This window comes from Mustela erminea, chromosome 16 (genome assembly GCF_009829155.1).
Source record: "Mustela erminea isolate mMusErm1 chromosome 16, mMusErm1.Pri, whole genome shotgun sequence".
NCBI classification, from domain to species: Eukaryota; Metazoa; Chordata; class Mammalia; order Carnivora; family Mustelidae; genus Mustela; species Mustela erminea.
Window position 1 is genome coordinate 69,028,883 of NC_045629.1, and position 16,577 is coordinate 69,045,459.

A 16,577-nucleotide genomic window follows, 5' to 3' on the forward strand; every position below is an offset into this window, starting at 1 on the left:
TTAGTCTAGCAACTTCCTACCTGTCTTGGATCTTCAAGAAATTCACCAAACTATCTGTCAGAACCAGTTACTCTGACATCATACATTGGCAGCCTGTAGCTTTCAGGATTATTTTGAAGCTGTACCTTGTTATTTCCATCCCCATTGATTTCTCTACCATTATCTCCAGTCACTCCCCAATGGCTGCCATTGCAGCCACGCAATGTCTCTGTTAGTTCTCCAAATGTGTCCTGCTGTTTGCTGCCTCTGGGCCTTTGAGAATGCTCTGCCCTGTGCCAGGCAACAAGCCCCCTTTTCAGAACTGTTGGTTTCCACTACCCTTCAAGGCTAAGCCCACATTCCCTTCCCTGAATCCCAAGTCTGATTTCTCCACCAAGCACCACTCACACTACATTAAGATGCTTTTACTTTTTGTCTCCCTATGAGACTGTGAGTACCCTGAGGACATAGACCATGTCACATTCACCTGTGTTTCTGCTCCTCAAGAATGGGAAGGGATTAAAGCAATGGAAAGAGAGTATTTGGGACAAAGTATGAAGGAGTAAGTGAAAATAATCTTAGCTGTTTATCTGCTTATCTGTGTCCTATATTTCTAAATCCTCTCCCTCGCATGGGCCACCTACCTTGGGATTTTTTTTTTTCCTGGCAGCCATATTTGGTTGTCTGACCTCCTTTTCACACATCCAACAAGGAACCCAAACTCCCCAGTCCTTTGATCGTTTCTGTCTAGTCTCAAAACTGAGTTGGTCAATGATGGATCCTGTGACTGGATCTGCAACTCAGGGAGAATTTTCTGAAACTGCTCAGAGGCACAGTGCATCCTTTCACTGGGACAAAGCAGTGAAAACCTCCCCACCTTGTTGGACTAGCCCATTGTTGACAATGGGTGAAAGTGTCAGGAGATCTAGTATGGAAACAGTTTGGGAAGAAATGAGAGGTCTCAAACTATACTTGGCCATCTTGTATTAGTTCTGGCCAGCCGGCTTAAGGAGGCCCAAATGAATCATGCTATGTTTCTTGGACTTTCTGTCTCTCAGAAATATTCCTCAGTCACTATATTGAGGCTCTGTCCACATAGTGGCAAACTGGAGTGGCAGCAGCTGAATTGGAGGATCCTGTGTCTATAATAGACACATGTGTACATGCATGCACACATGCACAGACACAGTCCCTTGATTTGTGTGTTATCTTCATTAAAATACCTCCTTGCATTTGTTCTGGGCTTTCCAGTTTTATAATGCATGCACTCACATATGATTTATGTATTGAGCTGGAGTTCAGGAATGAGATCAGAGCACAGGACATCCCATGATCATTTAATTCTCAGGACTCTAAGGCTACCCTTGCCCAAAGTCACAAGGCTGGTCTTGTGTCAGGGCAGCCATTCAAACTGGCAGCCCTCTCTTCCCACTGGCAATATGGTGCCTTCATGATGCCCTCCCATCTGCCATGCTCCATCTGTACTGAATTTGCCTGAGACCCACAGCATCCCAGTCCCACGACCAGTAAGACTAGGAAGACTCTGAGAATCCAAGAGACAAAGGCGCTGAACATCATTAGTGCAAAATAATCTGAACCATAGAAACCTTGGAACAAGGGACAATACTGGATGAGAATGTATCTTGTAGGATTCTTGGTGCAATAATTTTAAAAGAAGTGAAAGAGTAGTTTGATTCTAACTTATTTATTTATTTATTTATTGTTCTCCTGTTATAATATCAACCTCAGGCTCTGCCAAGAATTTATTTGGCTTCTTTTCTAAATGTGCCTGCCGATTCATTTTCTGCAGAACAGACTATAGGACACCTTTGCTAATTTTATGATCTCCAGAAGAAATTTGCGTTGGAGAACTAAAAAGAACAACCATCCATTCTTTCAGGCTGAAGTTCTCTTTAGTTTTTTGGAATGGAAACAAAGCTTTTTCTCCCTTGGTCTCTCCTCTCTCTGCCTCTATAGGTGTATGACTCCAAACACTGCCCATGTTTATAGGGCTATATGTCTCACCCTGCCCATTCCAAGAATGTTGTCTTGGCCTTCCTTCTACATTTCTCTTCTCTTGGTCCTGGCTGTTTCTGGAAAAATTACAGGGTATTTGGGGAAAACTTGGTCAATGTTATAGCTATCACTAGACAGGAACTTCAACTTTTTGCCACACTTCTCCCACCTTACTTGCCTCACCCCATCCCTTTCTTTCCTGGAGACCAAAACTGACAAGTTAGTTTCTTCTTTTTTGTCTTCAATCTTACCTTGTTAACTCTCTTTTTCTCATCAACATTTAAGCATATCCAACCGTCATCCTCAAAAATTTTCTTTGGCTCCACTTCTCCCCTTCTAGCTATGTCTTCACCCTCTTGTCCCATTATTGACACCAATGCCTGGCAGCAGTAAATATTGGATGTGTGCATGGATGGATGGACAGATGGATAGATGAATGGATGGATAGATGGATGGATGGGCAGATGGATGAACACATGGATGGATGCATGCATAGATGCATGGATGGATGGAAGAATGCATGCATGCATGGATAGATGGACGGATGAATGGACAGATGGATGGATGGATGCATGGATGCCTGGATGCATGGATGGATTGATGGATAGATGGATGGAAGCATGGATGCCTGGATGGATGGTGGTATGGGTGCTGTAGTTTAGATATAGGCATATGCTTCATCCTCATTAAGCTCTTAAAGTTCTCTAGCAATTTCATTCACTCCTGTTATCTTGGTTGAGTTTCACACAGTGTGTAGCTTATAGACAAAAGTTAATATGTTAGTTTTTCTCCCTTCTCTCCTCTCTCAACTGGAATGAGAAGTTCCTCCTTGCACAAAGCTTGCCTGATAAACCCTGCCCTCTGGTGCTCAGCTCTAGGCTTTGCCCTAGGCCTGATGACTGTAGCTGTTAGTACCTCTCCACTGTTGCAACATATATGTTCCTTGTTGATTTTTCCTGGGTCCCTGATTAGAATAGAGTTAATAGTTTTATTGTTTTGTCACCAGCCCTCCCTACCCCACTCAGAATGTATAAAACATAAATATGTGGCTGAAATTGCGTGAATAATACTGATGGCCAAGTAACACCCAGACTTAACTTGTTCTCATAGGAATTACAACTATTTGCCTTTTGAGGCCAAGAAGCCCTGTGTTTATTTCATCAGTTCTTGGGGAGACCAGACATTCAGGCTGCACTGGTCCAACATGCTGGAGAAAATGGCGGACCTGCTGGTAGGTGACTCTCAAAGGTAATGGATTTGAACACTGGGCAGCTGGAGGCAAAAAGGATCTTTTTATTCATCCAGGAGAGGGTCTTGACTTCAATTTAAATACAAGTAAGTTGCAGCTGCTTCACTGGAGGGCACATAGTTCCTACCCTGTGGACCAAGGGAATGAGAATATATTTTGACTTTAAATAGAACTACGTGGATTAGAAACCCTGCTCTGCTTCTTAACATTCTGTCCCTAGGGACAGGCTGTTTTCCTGATCTCCAAAGGGCAGGAAGTTGACAACTTTCTCACATAATTGATAGATCCTGGCTTCAACTCATATAAAACTCTAAGTCCTTAACATGATAGAGAGCTTATAGGTGAAGTCCTGCCACCTCTTTTTAAGTCCTGCCTTTTGCATGTTTTCTCCTTTGTTCCAAGCACATTGGATTTTCAATTTCTTGAGGTAATGATGTTTCTTTATGCCTCATAGCCACCTCCGTGCCATTACCTCATCCTGAGCTTTTTCCCCTCCATGCTTCTCCTGGGTCACCTGTCAACCTCCATAGGTCAGTTTCAACTACTTCTCAGAGAAGTCTTCTGGCTCTGCCCGTTCTCCTCTCTCATAATACCCTGTGCTTTACCTTCAGAGCTCTCTGTATTTTAGAATTGATTTGTGTGCTTATTTGTTCGATAACAATTTCCGACTGTTCAGTGGCATCTGGCATAAGACCTGGAACCTGAAAGGGGCCAAGAGTTATTTGAGGGATTGAACGTGTGGAAGTATTTATGACCATGCCAATATTCAGTGACTGCTGGCTGGCTCCACCCAACGCCCTGGAAAGAAGGCAGCCCTGGGACCTCTGCTTCTTTGTGCTCCTGAGCCTGCTTTTTGATCTCTGTGCCTGCTCTTGTATTTCTCTTTGTGCCTTCTACTTTCTGTGCCGCCATGCCTCACCAGGTGACCCTCTCCTTCCATGAAAACCTGTGCTAAGGAAAGAACAAATTTCTCTCTTTCTCTCTCATTTGCTTTATCATCCTGTCTCTAGTTGTGTGAAACAAAGTTTCCACTCTGGTTTTGGGGATCCCAGGCATCAGGGAGGTAGATTCTGAAGGTGGTAGAGGATGCTTGGTTTAGTGTCACATTATGTGGAAGCTTTAGACTTGCTTTGTAAGACTGGTTTTGCTTCTCCTTCAGGCCAAGGAGATAGTTCATTTCTAAAAGGCTTGGCGAAACAAGAATGTTTTCCTAGAGACCATAGCTGCCTTTACCATTCATTTCTACCTTTCTCAGTGCCAGGATCCCTGCCGTACTTGGCATATCACGGCTAACATGACTGAATGTTTATTAAGTACTAAGCTGTGTTTGAAGAAGTCCACATCTCCCTATGGTGCATTAGGTGGGCACTTTTATTACCTGATTTTACAGGAAACTGGGCACAAGGGGGTTAGTTCACTTAAGGATAGAGCCTGGCTTTGAACAGAGGTAGATTGACCCGATACCTAAATTTTTAATCAGTCCACAATTTACTTGTTCTTATAGTGAAGGGGAAAGAGGGAAACATGTGTCTCCAGATATCAAACTTTGATGGGTAGTAGCGAATGCAGTTTTTGTAAATTCTAGCAAAGCAGTGATAACATGTATATTGCCTTTTAAGTGCTGTATCCCTCCAAGCCACTGGAGGGAATACTAGAATTTAGACCTAAAACGGAAAGTATGATTATTAAATATACAAGTTTATGGCCATTGTCATATGCAATCTATCCTCCTCCCCTCTAATACCTCACGTCCCTGCCCAAACCCCTATGATCAAAAGAATTAATAACTCCTGAAATTTAGAATTATTCAGTACTGCTGTATTCCCATATAACCAAATGACTTAAACATTGCTTTTGGAGTTTTTAAAAATTATATCAAATTTATTCTACTTTGTTAGGTATGTCCTGATATTAGATTTCCCCACAGGGTAAACTCTAAATAAATGGTTCTCCATTTGGAACGATGAGTTTGAGTAAAGTAAGGGAAGACTTGTATTTAGACCAATTCCAGTTAAGAAGAACAAGGTTCAAAATTAGAATACAGTGACATTTCCCAGATCAGGCACAAGAAAATGAGGGAAATCTTCCCTCATATCTAAAACACAAAATAGCAAAATAATATATCTGAGATATTATCATCAATGTCTCCATTACAGTGTTTCCTTCTGCCCCTCATCCCTCCACCTCTGTGGTTTGTTTCCAGGAAGAAAGTATAGAAGAAGTTAGAGAATTGATCAAGATTTCAGAGAAAGCATCAGAAGATAAAATGAAGGCGGTGCTCAGTGACTTCATCAGTCAAAGCAGGTACCGGGAGGGACAGCTGGCATATGGGTTGCTGAGCTTATATGAGATCAACTTTTAATTACCTTAGAAAATAGTTGATTTTCCATGAATTTAGATGGGCATTTTATAGTGTTCTATCCATCTTTATTTTGTTCAGTAATTGAGCTGGCATTTCTGGGCTTGCTATTTCTTCCTGACACTTGACTAGAGCATAAAGCAAAGAGGGAAAAAAGAAAAAGAGAAGAAAGGAAAGACTCACTGCAGAGACTTTTAAATGAAACAAGAAAAATGCTAGTGACATTGAGCCCAGCATGCTTCTTTGCATTTAGTAGCTACTCAGCAACTATTTGACAATTAGGTGGATAAGTCATATCAAATACCATTTTGTAGAGTTTTTTTTTCTTAAAGATTTTATTTATTTATTTGACAGAGATCACAAGTAGGCAGAAAGGCAGGCAGAGAGAGGGGGGAGGGAGGCTCCCTGCTGAGCAGAGAGCCCGACGTGGTGCTTGATCCCAGGACCCTGAGATCATGATCTGAGCCAAAGGCAGAGGCTTTAACCCACTGAGCCACTGAGGCACCCCAAGTAGAGTTTTTTTTATATAACATAATAAGCACCATTTAAGGTCTCTGATTCCAGGTGGCAAACAATATAATAAAATATTTAAAAATAGAGTATATTAGTTGCTTATTATGGAGTAACAAATGATTCTCCAATTTAGTTGCTAGAGTTTTGATGATCTCAGTTTGTATGGGTCAGAAGTCCAGGTGTGGCTTGGCCAGATCCTTTGCCAAGAGCCCTCAGACACAATGGTCAAGGCATTGAGGGAGGCTGCAGTTATCTTGAGGCTTCAGTGGGCAGGATTCATGGCCAAGACCACTCACGTGGTTATTTGTGGAACTCAGTTCTTCATGGGCTATTGGATTGAGGACTTTCAGTTCCTTGCTGGCTCTTGGTTGGAAGCCAGACTCAATTCCTTACCATGTGGGCTACCTCTCATGACATGGTGGCTGACTTCATCAGAGTGACCAAGCTAGAAGAGTCATAGAGAACATGCCAGCAAAATGGAGGTCATGGTCTACTTAATCTCATCTTGGAAGTGGTATCCCATCACTCTTGACATACTCTACTATGAGCAAGTCCCTAGGTCCAATGCTCATTCAAAGGGAGGGAATTGCTCCTTGGCAAGAAGAAACAGGAGAAGAAGATTACTGGGGGCCATCGTAGGGGCTGCCTATCACATAAGGAAGCAACCTGGGCTAACACTTGAATTTAATTGGCTCCAGACTTGAACAGAAAAGAGAATTTGTAATAATGGAAGCAATGTAGAAAGGGCAGAGATTTATTTGATGGAAGGCAAAACTTAGTAGATAGGGGGTGGCTAAGTTGTTAGATTCTGATGTTCTGCTTTGTAAGCTCTCTTTCCTAATCTCTCGGTTACCCCACATTTTTACATTAAAAAAGGGAAGCAAATAAAAATATATATATATTTATTTCTATCTGTCTTTCTTTTTCATTTTTCATTATAGAAGCAGTATGTTTTGGTGCTACTCCTGCTGTGAGCTAACTGCCACCTGGAATTCTCTTTAAGCATCTTTGAAAAGCTCCATGATCTCATATTTTTAGAAATAAAAATATTTTTGTGGGCAAATTATAGCTCAATAATTTTCTATATTGGAGGTTACTTGGGGTGATAATCATTCCCCTTTCTCTTCAAGTTACAACCAACTAAAAACATATTTAAGATGGTCAGAGCTCAGAATGTTAGTTTTATATTTGGTAAACTTGGATTTGAGAAAACAGCGTGGACCTTAGGTCAAGGTGGACTTCTGCCCGCCCCCCGCCCCCGGCACACATTCATGGTTAAGCAGCTGAACCTCAAGGTCCTCCTTCCCCCCACCCCACCCTGCCGAGAAGAGACAGGCCACTTGTCATGTGAAGGTGAGGAGGCTGTCCATAGGCCACAGCAGGCTGGGTTTGAAAGATGAAGAATGAACAGGAACAGGAACCATGGTCATTTACTCTGATTCTGATGAGGAAAGCACTGATTTTTCATCCTGTGAGAAAGGGAGAGAGAACTCAGAAGTGTCTACCATGTCCCCTTGAGCTAGTCCATCCTGGGACTGCAATGGATTGTCTATGTGGCTCTCAGAAAGATAAATATGTGACAACAAGTTGCCTTCCTCAAAGCAGAATCTTTTTTATTCTTTTTAAAAATTAAGAGAAAATGTAACTTGACTACTATATCCACAGAGAATTTCTGGTGAGGTTTCTAGGTGCATTGAGGTCAGCCCCCTCACAGGAGGTGTATTAACTTAGACCTCCCTTTCTATTTCCGTGTTTCCTTTTGTTTCTCCTTGATTTTCTAAATCACAGTGTTATGTGCTCGTCTTACCAAAAAAAAAAAAAAAGTGTAGAAATGTATAACAAAAAAGTGTTCTCAATTCTCTCTCCAAGCCCACTCTCCAGATACAAGTGTGATTTGTCCTCCTGGATTTTTTTCCCGTGTGTTTGCAAACCTACACATTCCTAAAAACACTATTTTTTTCAGAAATGTTACACACTTTGCTCAGCAGGTTGCTTTTCCTCTCTACAACCTATCACTGGCATCTTTCTACAGTAGTACACAATAGTCCTCAATGTATCACATATTTAACTGGTCCCTGATATATTAGTTGTTTCTACTTATTTTCCTACTATAAACAATGCTAGGATAAGAATCACTGTGTGAACATTTTTCTGCAAGAATTTTTAGTTATATTTGAAAGACAGGATTCTAGTTTAATTTTTGGATCAAATTATACAAATTATACAGACATTTAAATTTTGACAAGTGCTATCAGATTGTCTCTTAAACATTATTAGAGAAGAGTGACTATTTCCTCCACCAACTTCGAACATTATCCAATTTTTAATAGGTGAAAATGGTATTGATTTTAATTTGCATTTGTTATCTCTAATGAGGGCAGTATCTTACTTCCCCAAGTTTTAAAGCCATTGTATTTCTCTTCAACTGCATTTATAACCTCTACCGTTTTCTTATTGAGCACATTTTTAACATCATCCCTTAAAATGTTACCACTTAGTCTTTCGTATAGTTTTTAACATGTGAGGATATATTCCAGTATTGAGTCTAAAATAGTCTTTACATGCAACTTTTTGTGAAACTCTTGGTGTGTGTTAAATGTGTAAGATGATGGAAAACTGCATTATTTTGTGTTTGTTATGACCTTGGATAGCAATCATCATATATATGTATAAAAGAAAATAGGAAAACAAGCACTTATTCCCCCAAATTAATGTGGGGTCTGGGTATCATTTCCAGGCCTCACTTTGTCTCTTAGAAAAGTTAGCGCAACATTGCTTAATTCTAAGTGAGAAATCTTTGGTCTGTGGCTTCATCAACTTTCCCATTGTGTTGCAGAAAGCATTTCTGTAAATCTCTGGAATTGCATAAATGGATTTTCACTAAGTAGGTTTCAGAATTGTTTTTCTTCTTCTATAGTGCCTTTATCTCTGAAGCAGAGAAGAAACCCAAGATGTTGAACCAGACCACTTTAGATAAAAAACGACTTACGCTCTGCTGGCAGGAGCTGGTATGTGAAAATCTATTTATACTTTGAACAGAATTAAAACATGTGCTTTAAAAATAAACCTCACAGATGAGGCAGAGGTCATAGACCAGATGAGGATACGGTTCTAAAGGTTATACATTTTTGTGATGTAGAAGAACGAATGAGAAGGGAATATGTGCACGAGTTGGAAAGGAGCTAGCATTTTCTGACCATTTATAAGAATGATTTAGAAGCCTACCAGTCCTACAACATATTCTGATGGATTTCTCCCTTGCCTATTTTCTTGACGTCTGTATTTTGTCAAAGGCTATAGGCTCTTTGACTTGACCTTTTGCCTCACAAACTGAAAAACCAAAAATATAACTCTTCTCCCTGCTTCAGTTTCCTTCCATTAAGAATTGTGTGAGGAGTTGTAAGCATTCTTGACAACATGGCAGGAGTGCTGTGTCTGTAACAGTACATGTCTCATAGGTACTCAGTCCCTGTCACATGAGTGATGGCTGAGAAATTCCAGACCAACTCAGACCCCGGATTATCTCACCTCGAAAATTTAGTTCAGCAGTGGCACTGAGGGACATTTTGAATCAGGCCATGATAATTCTGCAAAGAAAAATTACTCAGTATTTGATGGTCAGGGACATTTATAAATTGTGAGTGGGTCCCAGAGAGATTAAATGATTTTTTAAAGGTCATAGCTAATTAATCGTAGTCCAGACACTTAAAACCCAAGGTAAACTGGTTTACCTTTCTTTCCAGAATGAAAGGTTCGTGTACTCCTCCTCTGGACTCCAAGGGAGGGCAGATTTTTACTCTATAGAAGATCTTCATCCTACCCCATTTCTTCCTGAGCACCTCTGACAGCTCTTCCCTGTCTCTGCAGTGTCTGTCCACTACACATATTGCCCACAGAGCTCTGTTTTCTTCTTAGCATCCAATAGTCCTTGGCCTGACCACAAGTGCACAAGTTTGATCTCTTGTAGTGGCTCACCTCTCCCACCTCATCTCCGGGTCTCTGTTTCCACCTTCCCAGTGGACATGTCATCTGCTTGTCTCACAACACCTCCAACTCTTAAACCCATCCTATTAAACCCATTTAAACCCACTAAACCTTGTCCCCATCCTGTATTAGCACCACCAACCACGCTTGTTGCTCCAACCAGATGCCTGCACTCAACTTTGAATCCTTATCCCTAACCCTCAACAATCACTTCGTCTGTAGGCCCTATTGATTCCTCCCCTTAAAGACTCTGGAATGTGCTCCACTTCTTCATCCCCAGAATCGCAGCCTAAACTGACTTTCTTAGCACCCACTAGGCCCAGTCTATTGCAGTAGGCTTTCTTCAACCCATCTTCCATACCACAACCAGAATGGTCTTTCTAAAATACAAACCTGATTAGATCACCATTGCTCCAGAAATCACTGGCATTTGTCAAACCTTCATACCCTCCATCTGAAATTGGTTCCTCTGTCTGGACTGTCCTTTTTCTTCTTTTTTTTTTTCCCTTTTCTTTCTTTTTTTAAGATTTTATTTATTTTATTTCTTAAATTCAATTAGCCAAGGTATAGTACCAAGGTGTAGTTTTTTTTTTTTATTTAATTTTATTTTTTCAGTGTTCCAAGACTCACTGTTTATGCACCACACCCAGTGCTCCATGCAATACGTGCCCTCCTTAATACCCACCACCAGGCTTACCCATCTCCCCCTCCTCCTCCCCTCCGAAACCCTCAGTTTGTTTCTCAGAGTCCACGTTCTCGCATGGTTCATCTCCCCCTCCAATTTCCCCCAGCTCACTTCTTCTCTCTAATTCCCAATATCTTCTGTATTATTCCTTATGCTTTGCAAGTAAGTAAAACCATATGATAATTGGCTTTCTCTGCTTGACCTATTTCATTCAGCATAATCTCCTCCAGTCCCATCCATATTGATACAAAAGTTGGGTATTCATGCTTTCTGATGGAGGCATAATACTCCATTGTGTATATGGACCACATCTTCCTTCTCCATTCATCCGTTGAAGGGCATCTTGGCTCTTTCCACAGTTTGGCGATTGTGGCCCTTGCGGCTATGAACATTGGGGTACATATGGCCCATCTTTTTAGTACATCTGTATCTTTGGGGTAAATACTCAGTAGTGCAATTGCAGGGTCATAGGGTAGCTCTATTTTTAATTTTTTGAGGAATCTCCACACTGTTTCCCAACATCATTAGTTTTTGATATAATGTTTAATGATTCATTAGTTGAGTATATCACATAGTGCTCATAATATCACATGCCCTCTTTAATGCTCATCAGCCAATTATCCCAACCCCCACCCACCTCCCTTTCCGCAACCATCAGTTTTGTTCCTGGAGTCAAGAGTCTCATGGTTTGTCCCACTTTCTGATTTCTTCTCATTCAGTTTCCACCCCCAACTCCTATTGTCCTCTGCATTATTCCTTATGTTCCACATATGAGTGAAAACATATGGTATCACCTGATGAATTCTGCTTGTTGTTTAAGTCTCAGCTCAAATGTCATGTCATCTGTAAAACCTAGCTCTGTCTCTTTCTGGTTCCCTGAAGTTTTGCACATATATTGCTTTCAGCTCACCAAATTGTCAAAGTCTCAGGGAAAGGAGGCCTGTGTCTTCCCCTGTCCTAGGCCTTGGCTCCTAGGACAGTACCTGGTCCGTAGCAGATATTCAGTCCTCCTGGTCAGCACGAACATGAGGCTTCCTATGGCAGGCCCTGTGCTAGGTGCTAGGAACACAATAGAGCTATAAGTACTTGGTCCTTGCCCCTGAGGAATGTATTGACTGACTTATTCATTCCACAAACATTTATTTAACACCTACTATATGCCGGGAACTCTGCAGGACACTGAGAATAAGTAAAAAAGAAGTAAGAACTAGCCAGAGGAGGTCCCTGTCCAGTGGAAGTTTATATTTTAGTGGAGTAGACAGAAGATAGAAATGTAAACAACAAATAAACAAAAATGATTACAGGTTATGAATATGAAGAAAACTTTGTAAGGCCGCAGTGATCAGGAGAACATGGGGGTGCATGAGGCAGTGGTGACATTTAAGCTGAGACCTGAGAAGGAACGAGTCATGCAGAGTCCAAGAAGGACATCTGAGCAGGAGGAAAGCCCCCCCCCCCCCCCCACTGGTCTTGAGGATGGACTGAGCATGGCATATTTTTGGCCCTCTTGAGGACCTGTGTGCTCGGGGCCAGTGTATGAAGCGATACAATGAGATGAACCAGAGAGCAGACCAGGCCCATTCATGCAGTGTCTCGGAAATCACAGGGCAGTGTTTAAGGGTTTCCTGAGCACAAGAATGCGGCTGAATGAATGAATTCAAATAAACATTTTTGGATGTTCCAAACGTTCACTTTGAGCTCCCTTTCTGCATTTCTCAAATAATGCCGGTTTGATCTGGAAGCATTCCTCCAAACCTCTAAAGAGGTAGTAAGAGCAGCGATGAAGGATGTGGGTTCTGGACTCTGCTGGGGCTCTGCTTGGGCTTGGCCTCTCTGTACTGCATTCTTCTCCCTCCTCAGCTATGGTGCCCACCCTAGAAGGCTGCTGTGAGGAACAACAAGGATTAATTCCAGAGCTAGAGCTTTGCCTGACACGGGCTAAGAACTCAATGTATTTTAGTTACTTTTGTATGAGAGAGCCAGAACTCTGGGACCCTGACAGACCTCTGACTTTTCTGGGCCTTGGCTTCTCATCTGTCAAACAAAGGTGAGATGATACTTACTGCCTCCACATGCCTATGAAATTTTTATTAAACGGGCAGCATGCACACAGGCAGACCCTGAACTAGCCTTGTGCGTGGCTCAGTGTGGAACTTACAAGCACCTTCAGGATCCTCCAGCAACCGGTAGTACTTGTCCCAATTTCTAGAAAGATCTACATTGATTCTTGTCCTGTTTCAGGAAGCAATGGCCAAGGAGGCCAAGGGGATCATTCAGCAACAGAAGAAAAAGTTATCTCTTGATGAAATGATCCATGAAGCAGAAAACTTGGTGGAAAAACTCCGCTTTCTTGTCGATGAGGTAATCAACTCTAAAGGCAAACTTCCCTTGGGAGATTAGATCAACTGTATTCCTAGTGAGGTTTGAATATTTGATGAGGGTGAAGAGGGAGACCAGTACTTTCTCCCAAGCACTGCTGAGCTGAGCAGGCATGATTAGTTTAGGGATGAGAATGGAGAGTCTTAAATTAAGCCAAAAATTTATAGCTTTATTGATTTTTAAATGAAGCCTGAGTATTCAGCAGAAATAAAAAACAACATGGATGGAACTAGAGCGTATCATGCTTAGCGAAATAAGTCAAGCAGAGAAAGACAACTATCATATGATCTCCCTGATATGAGGAAGTGGTGATGCAACATGGGGGCTTAAGTGGGTAGGAGAAGAATAATTGAAACAAGATGGGATTGCGAGGGAGACAAACCATAAGTGACTCTCAATCTCACAAAACAAACTGAGGGTTGCTGGGGGGAGGGGGGTTGGGAGAAGGGGGTGGGATTATGGACATTGGGGAGGGTATGTGCTTTGGTGAATGCTGTGAAGTGTGTAAACCTGGTGATTCACAGACCTGTACCCCTGGGGATAAAAATATATGTTTATAAAAAATAAAAAATTAATTAAAAAAAAACAACAACAACAAAAAAAAACATGTTCCTTAATGGAATCAAGAAAATTCAAAATAAGTATGGGAACTTTGATAAGATTTCAACTCTAAGAGAATTTAAACTCATCTCCAGCAAAAGTCAAAACAGCATCTCATTTTTTTTTTTTTTAACCTTAGTGGTTTGACCATATTCTTTTTTTTTTTTTTTTAAATTTTTTATTTTTTATAAACATATATTTTTATCCCCAGGGGTACAGGTCTGTGAATCACCAGGTTTACACACTTCACAGCACTCACCAAAGCACATACCCTCCCCAATGTCCATAACCCCACCCCCTTCTCCCAAACCCCCTCCCCCCAGCAACCCTCAGTTTGTTTTGTGAGATTAAGAGTCACTTATGGTTTGTCTCCCTCCCAATCCCATCTTGTTTCATTTATTCTTCTCCTACCCATTTAAGCCCCTTTAAAATGAGATGCTGCATCCCTGGTGATGCAGCATCTCATTTTAAAGTTAGTTGTAATTAGTACCTTTTGTGACTTCTAGAATGATCTAAAAAGGTCCTCATATTTGCTTTGGTCAGATACCAGATTTTGTGTGGGAAGATTTCAAGGAAAAGTACAGATATACTGCTTCTGTCAATCTCAAAAGTTTTATTTCTTGTTGCAAAGCTTTCATTCCCTGAGGACAAAATAAGCAGTGAGAGAGGAAGTTATGTTAGTAGATACAGGAATTTTATTAAGCACCCAGAAGTTTCAAACCAAGCATCAGGACTTTAGGTCTGTGACTTACTCACCTTCTGACTAGGAAAACCTCTTTGTTGATGTGTCTATTTCCATACCTGGAGAGAAGGGATACCCTCTTTGGGAACAAATGACACCAGAGGATTATAGGGTTAGAAAGACAGAGCACCTGCTTTGAGCCCAAGAAAACCAAAACATAGTCTATAACAATGTACCTCCCTTTTGATTTGGTAACTATGCTGGCTCAGAAATGTGCATTTTAAACACTCATAACATAATGGGCCTCTTGGCAGGGAATTCTGCAATTCCTGTCTTGATTAGGTCAATTTTAAAGTAGAATTTTATGTGCTATTTAGTCGAGTTTCTCCTGAATAACCACCTAAAATGGAAGTGAGATACTTAGCAACCATATTATAGGTCAAAATTTCCTTGTAGAATTGTTTTTCCTTCCTGATAAGTAAATAGAAAGACATTCAAAGACATGCATGGATTTTTTTTTTCTTTTTCATTTGAATATTCTGGAATGTTACCTGACTTTTAAGAGGACCAATGATTGAAAAACAATCTGAGGGGTTTGAAGTGGCGGGGGTGGGGGGGGGGGGAGTGGGGTGGGGGGGGTGGGAGGTCGGGTTACCGGGTGGTGGGTATTATAGAGGGCACGGATTGCATGGAGCACTGGGTGTGGTGAAAAAATAATGATACTGTTATGCTGAAAATAAATAAGTGAAAAAAAATAAAATAAAAAAAAAGAGGACCAATGATTGAGGATGAATCATTACGTGATTACAAAAAAGCAAAACCAAAGGGGAAGATATTTTGTTCCATAGATGGGAGATAAGTAGGCCACTAGAGATGCCACATCGTGGGTCCAACTTGGGTATACTTAAAGGACCATAGCACAGTTGGGGTATGGAGTTTACATGTACTTGTGTCATGACATAGTTTTTCTCTAAGAAGTTATACTTGCTTACTTTCGTAGATGTTTAAGTGACTAGATGGTTTAAGTCACAGAATGTGTTTTACAGAGGGGGACTCTTTCAGGATAGGAGAACACTGGAAGGGTACCTGTTAAGCACCCACCCATCAAACCCATTCCCCTCTGTTCCCACAGCCACAGCACACCATCCCCGATGTCTTCATCTGGATGCTTAGCAACAACAAGAAAGTGGCATATGCCCGCATCCCCTCCAAAGACCTGCTCTATTCCCCCAACAGGGAGCAGATGGGCAAACACTGTGGGAAGATCAAAACTCATTTCCTCAAAGTAAGTCTGTACTATTTTTGACTCAAATGCAAGAAATCTCTGTTTTTCCTGAGTCTCTCAGCATTCCTAGTGTGTGTCCATATCTCTGACTCTTCCCCCCAAACTTTCAAAGATCTGAGGACAGACCACTGAAACACCTGGCCCCCTTTTGATTCTAACTGTGATTTGGTAGACCATCCTAAGACTGAATATTTTTCAGTTTTCCAATTAATATGTCAACAGGCTCATATAAAGGTCTTCTTTCTTTTTTTTTTTTTAAATCTAGGTGGTGTACCTTAAGATTGCTTTAATTTTTATTTCTTTGATTACTAGGAGAAACAAACATTTTTCTATTAGTTTTCTCTCTACCTTTTCTCTTGTGTAATTTGTCCAAGGCATCTTTTCATATGAATTCATCTGTATTTTAAAAATAAATTACAGGAGAAAAGGTTTGTATTTCACAGAACTGGTAGCTTGGGATTCCTCGTGGGGCTTCAACTGTGAAATCTCCTCTTGGGTCCATGCACCCTTCATGAAGACAGGTCACCAGATGCCTCCCTTGATGCCTCATGAATGGACAACCATAGAAACAATCTCCAGGAGGTTGCTGCTGCTGACTCTAAATCAAACTCTGAGCCTTTCTTAGAGACCCTGGGTATTTTACTTCTACTACAAATTTATATCTCGGAAGTAGACTCAGGCAAATCTGGAGGAGGAATGGTCCAGAGGAGGCTCACCACTCACTAGTGACTGACAAGAATGTGTAATTTGACTGATTAACTCTTCCCAACTCATCATTGAGTTTCCTGGCAATTGTAGTTCTGATTTCTTGCTATAACATAATTACGTTCTACTGCCTCAGAGACA

The 16,577-nt window shown here is 41.2% G+C and overlaps 1 protein-coding gene across 1 annotated transcript in view; it reads left to right on the forward strand.

Moving 5' to 3' along the window:
* Positions 1–16,577, forward strand: part of FER1L6 (fer-1 like family member 6) — a 119,665-nt gene that overhangs the window by 36,461 nt on the left and 66,627 nt on the right. Inside the window, exons 14-18 of the mRNA XM_032316696.1 lie at positions 3,106–3,226; positions 5,448–5,548; positions 9,034–9,124; positions 13,027–13,146; positions 15,579–15,731. Of these exons, the coding sequence (XP_032172587.1) occupies positions 3,106–3,226; positions 5,448–5,548; positions 9,034–9,124; positions 13,027–13,146; positions 15,579–15,731 (586 nt within the window). The remainder of the gene's footprint in view (positions 1–3,105; positions 3,227–5,447; positions 5,549–9,033; positions 9,125–13,026; positions 13,147–15,578; positions 15,732–16,577) is intronic.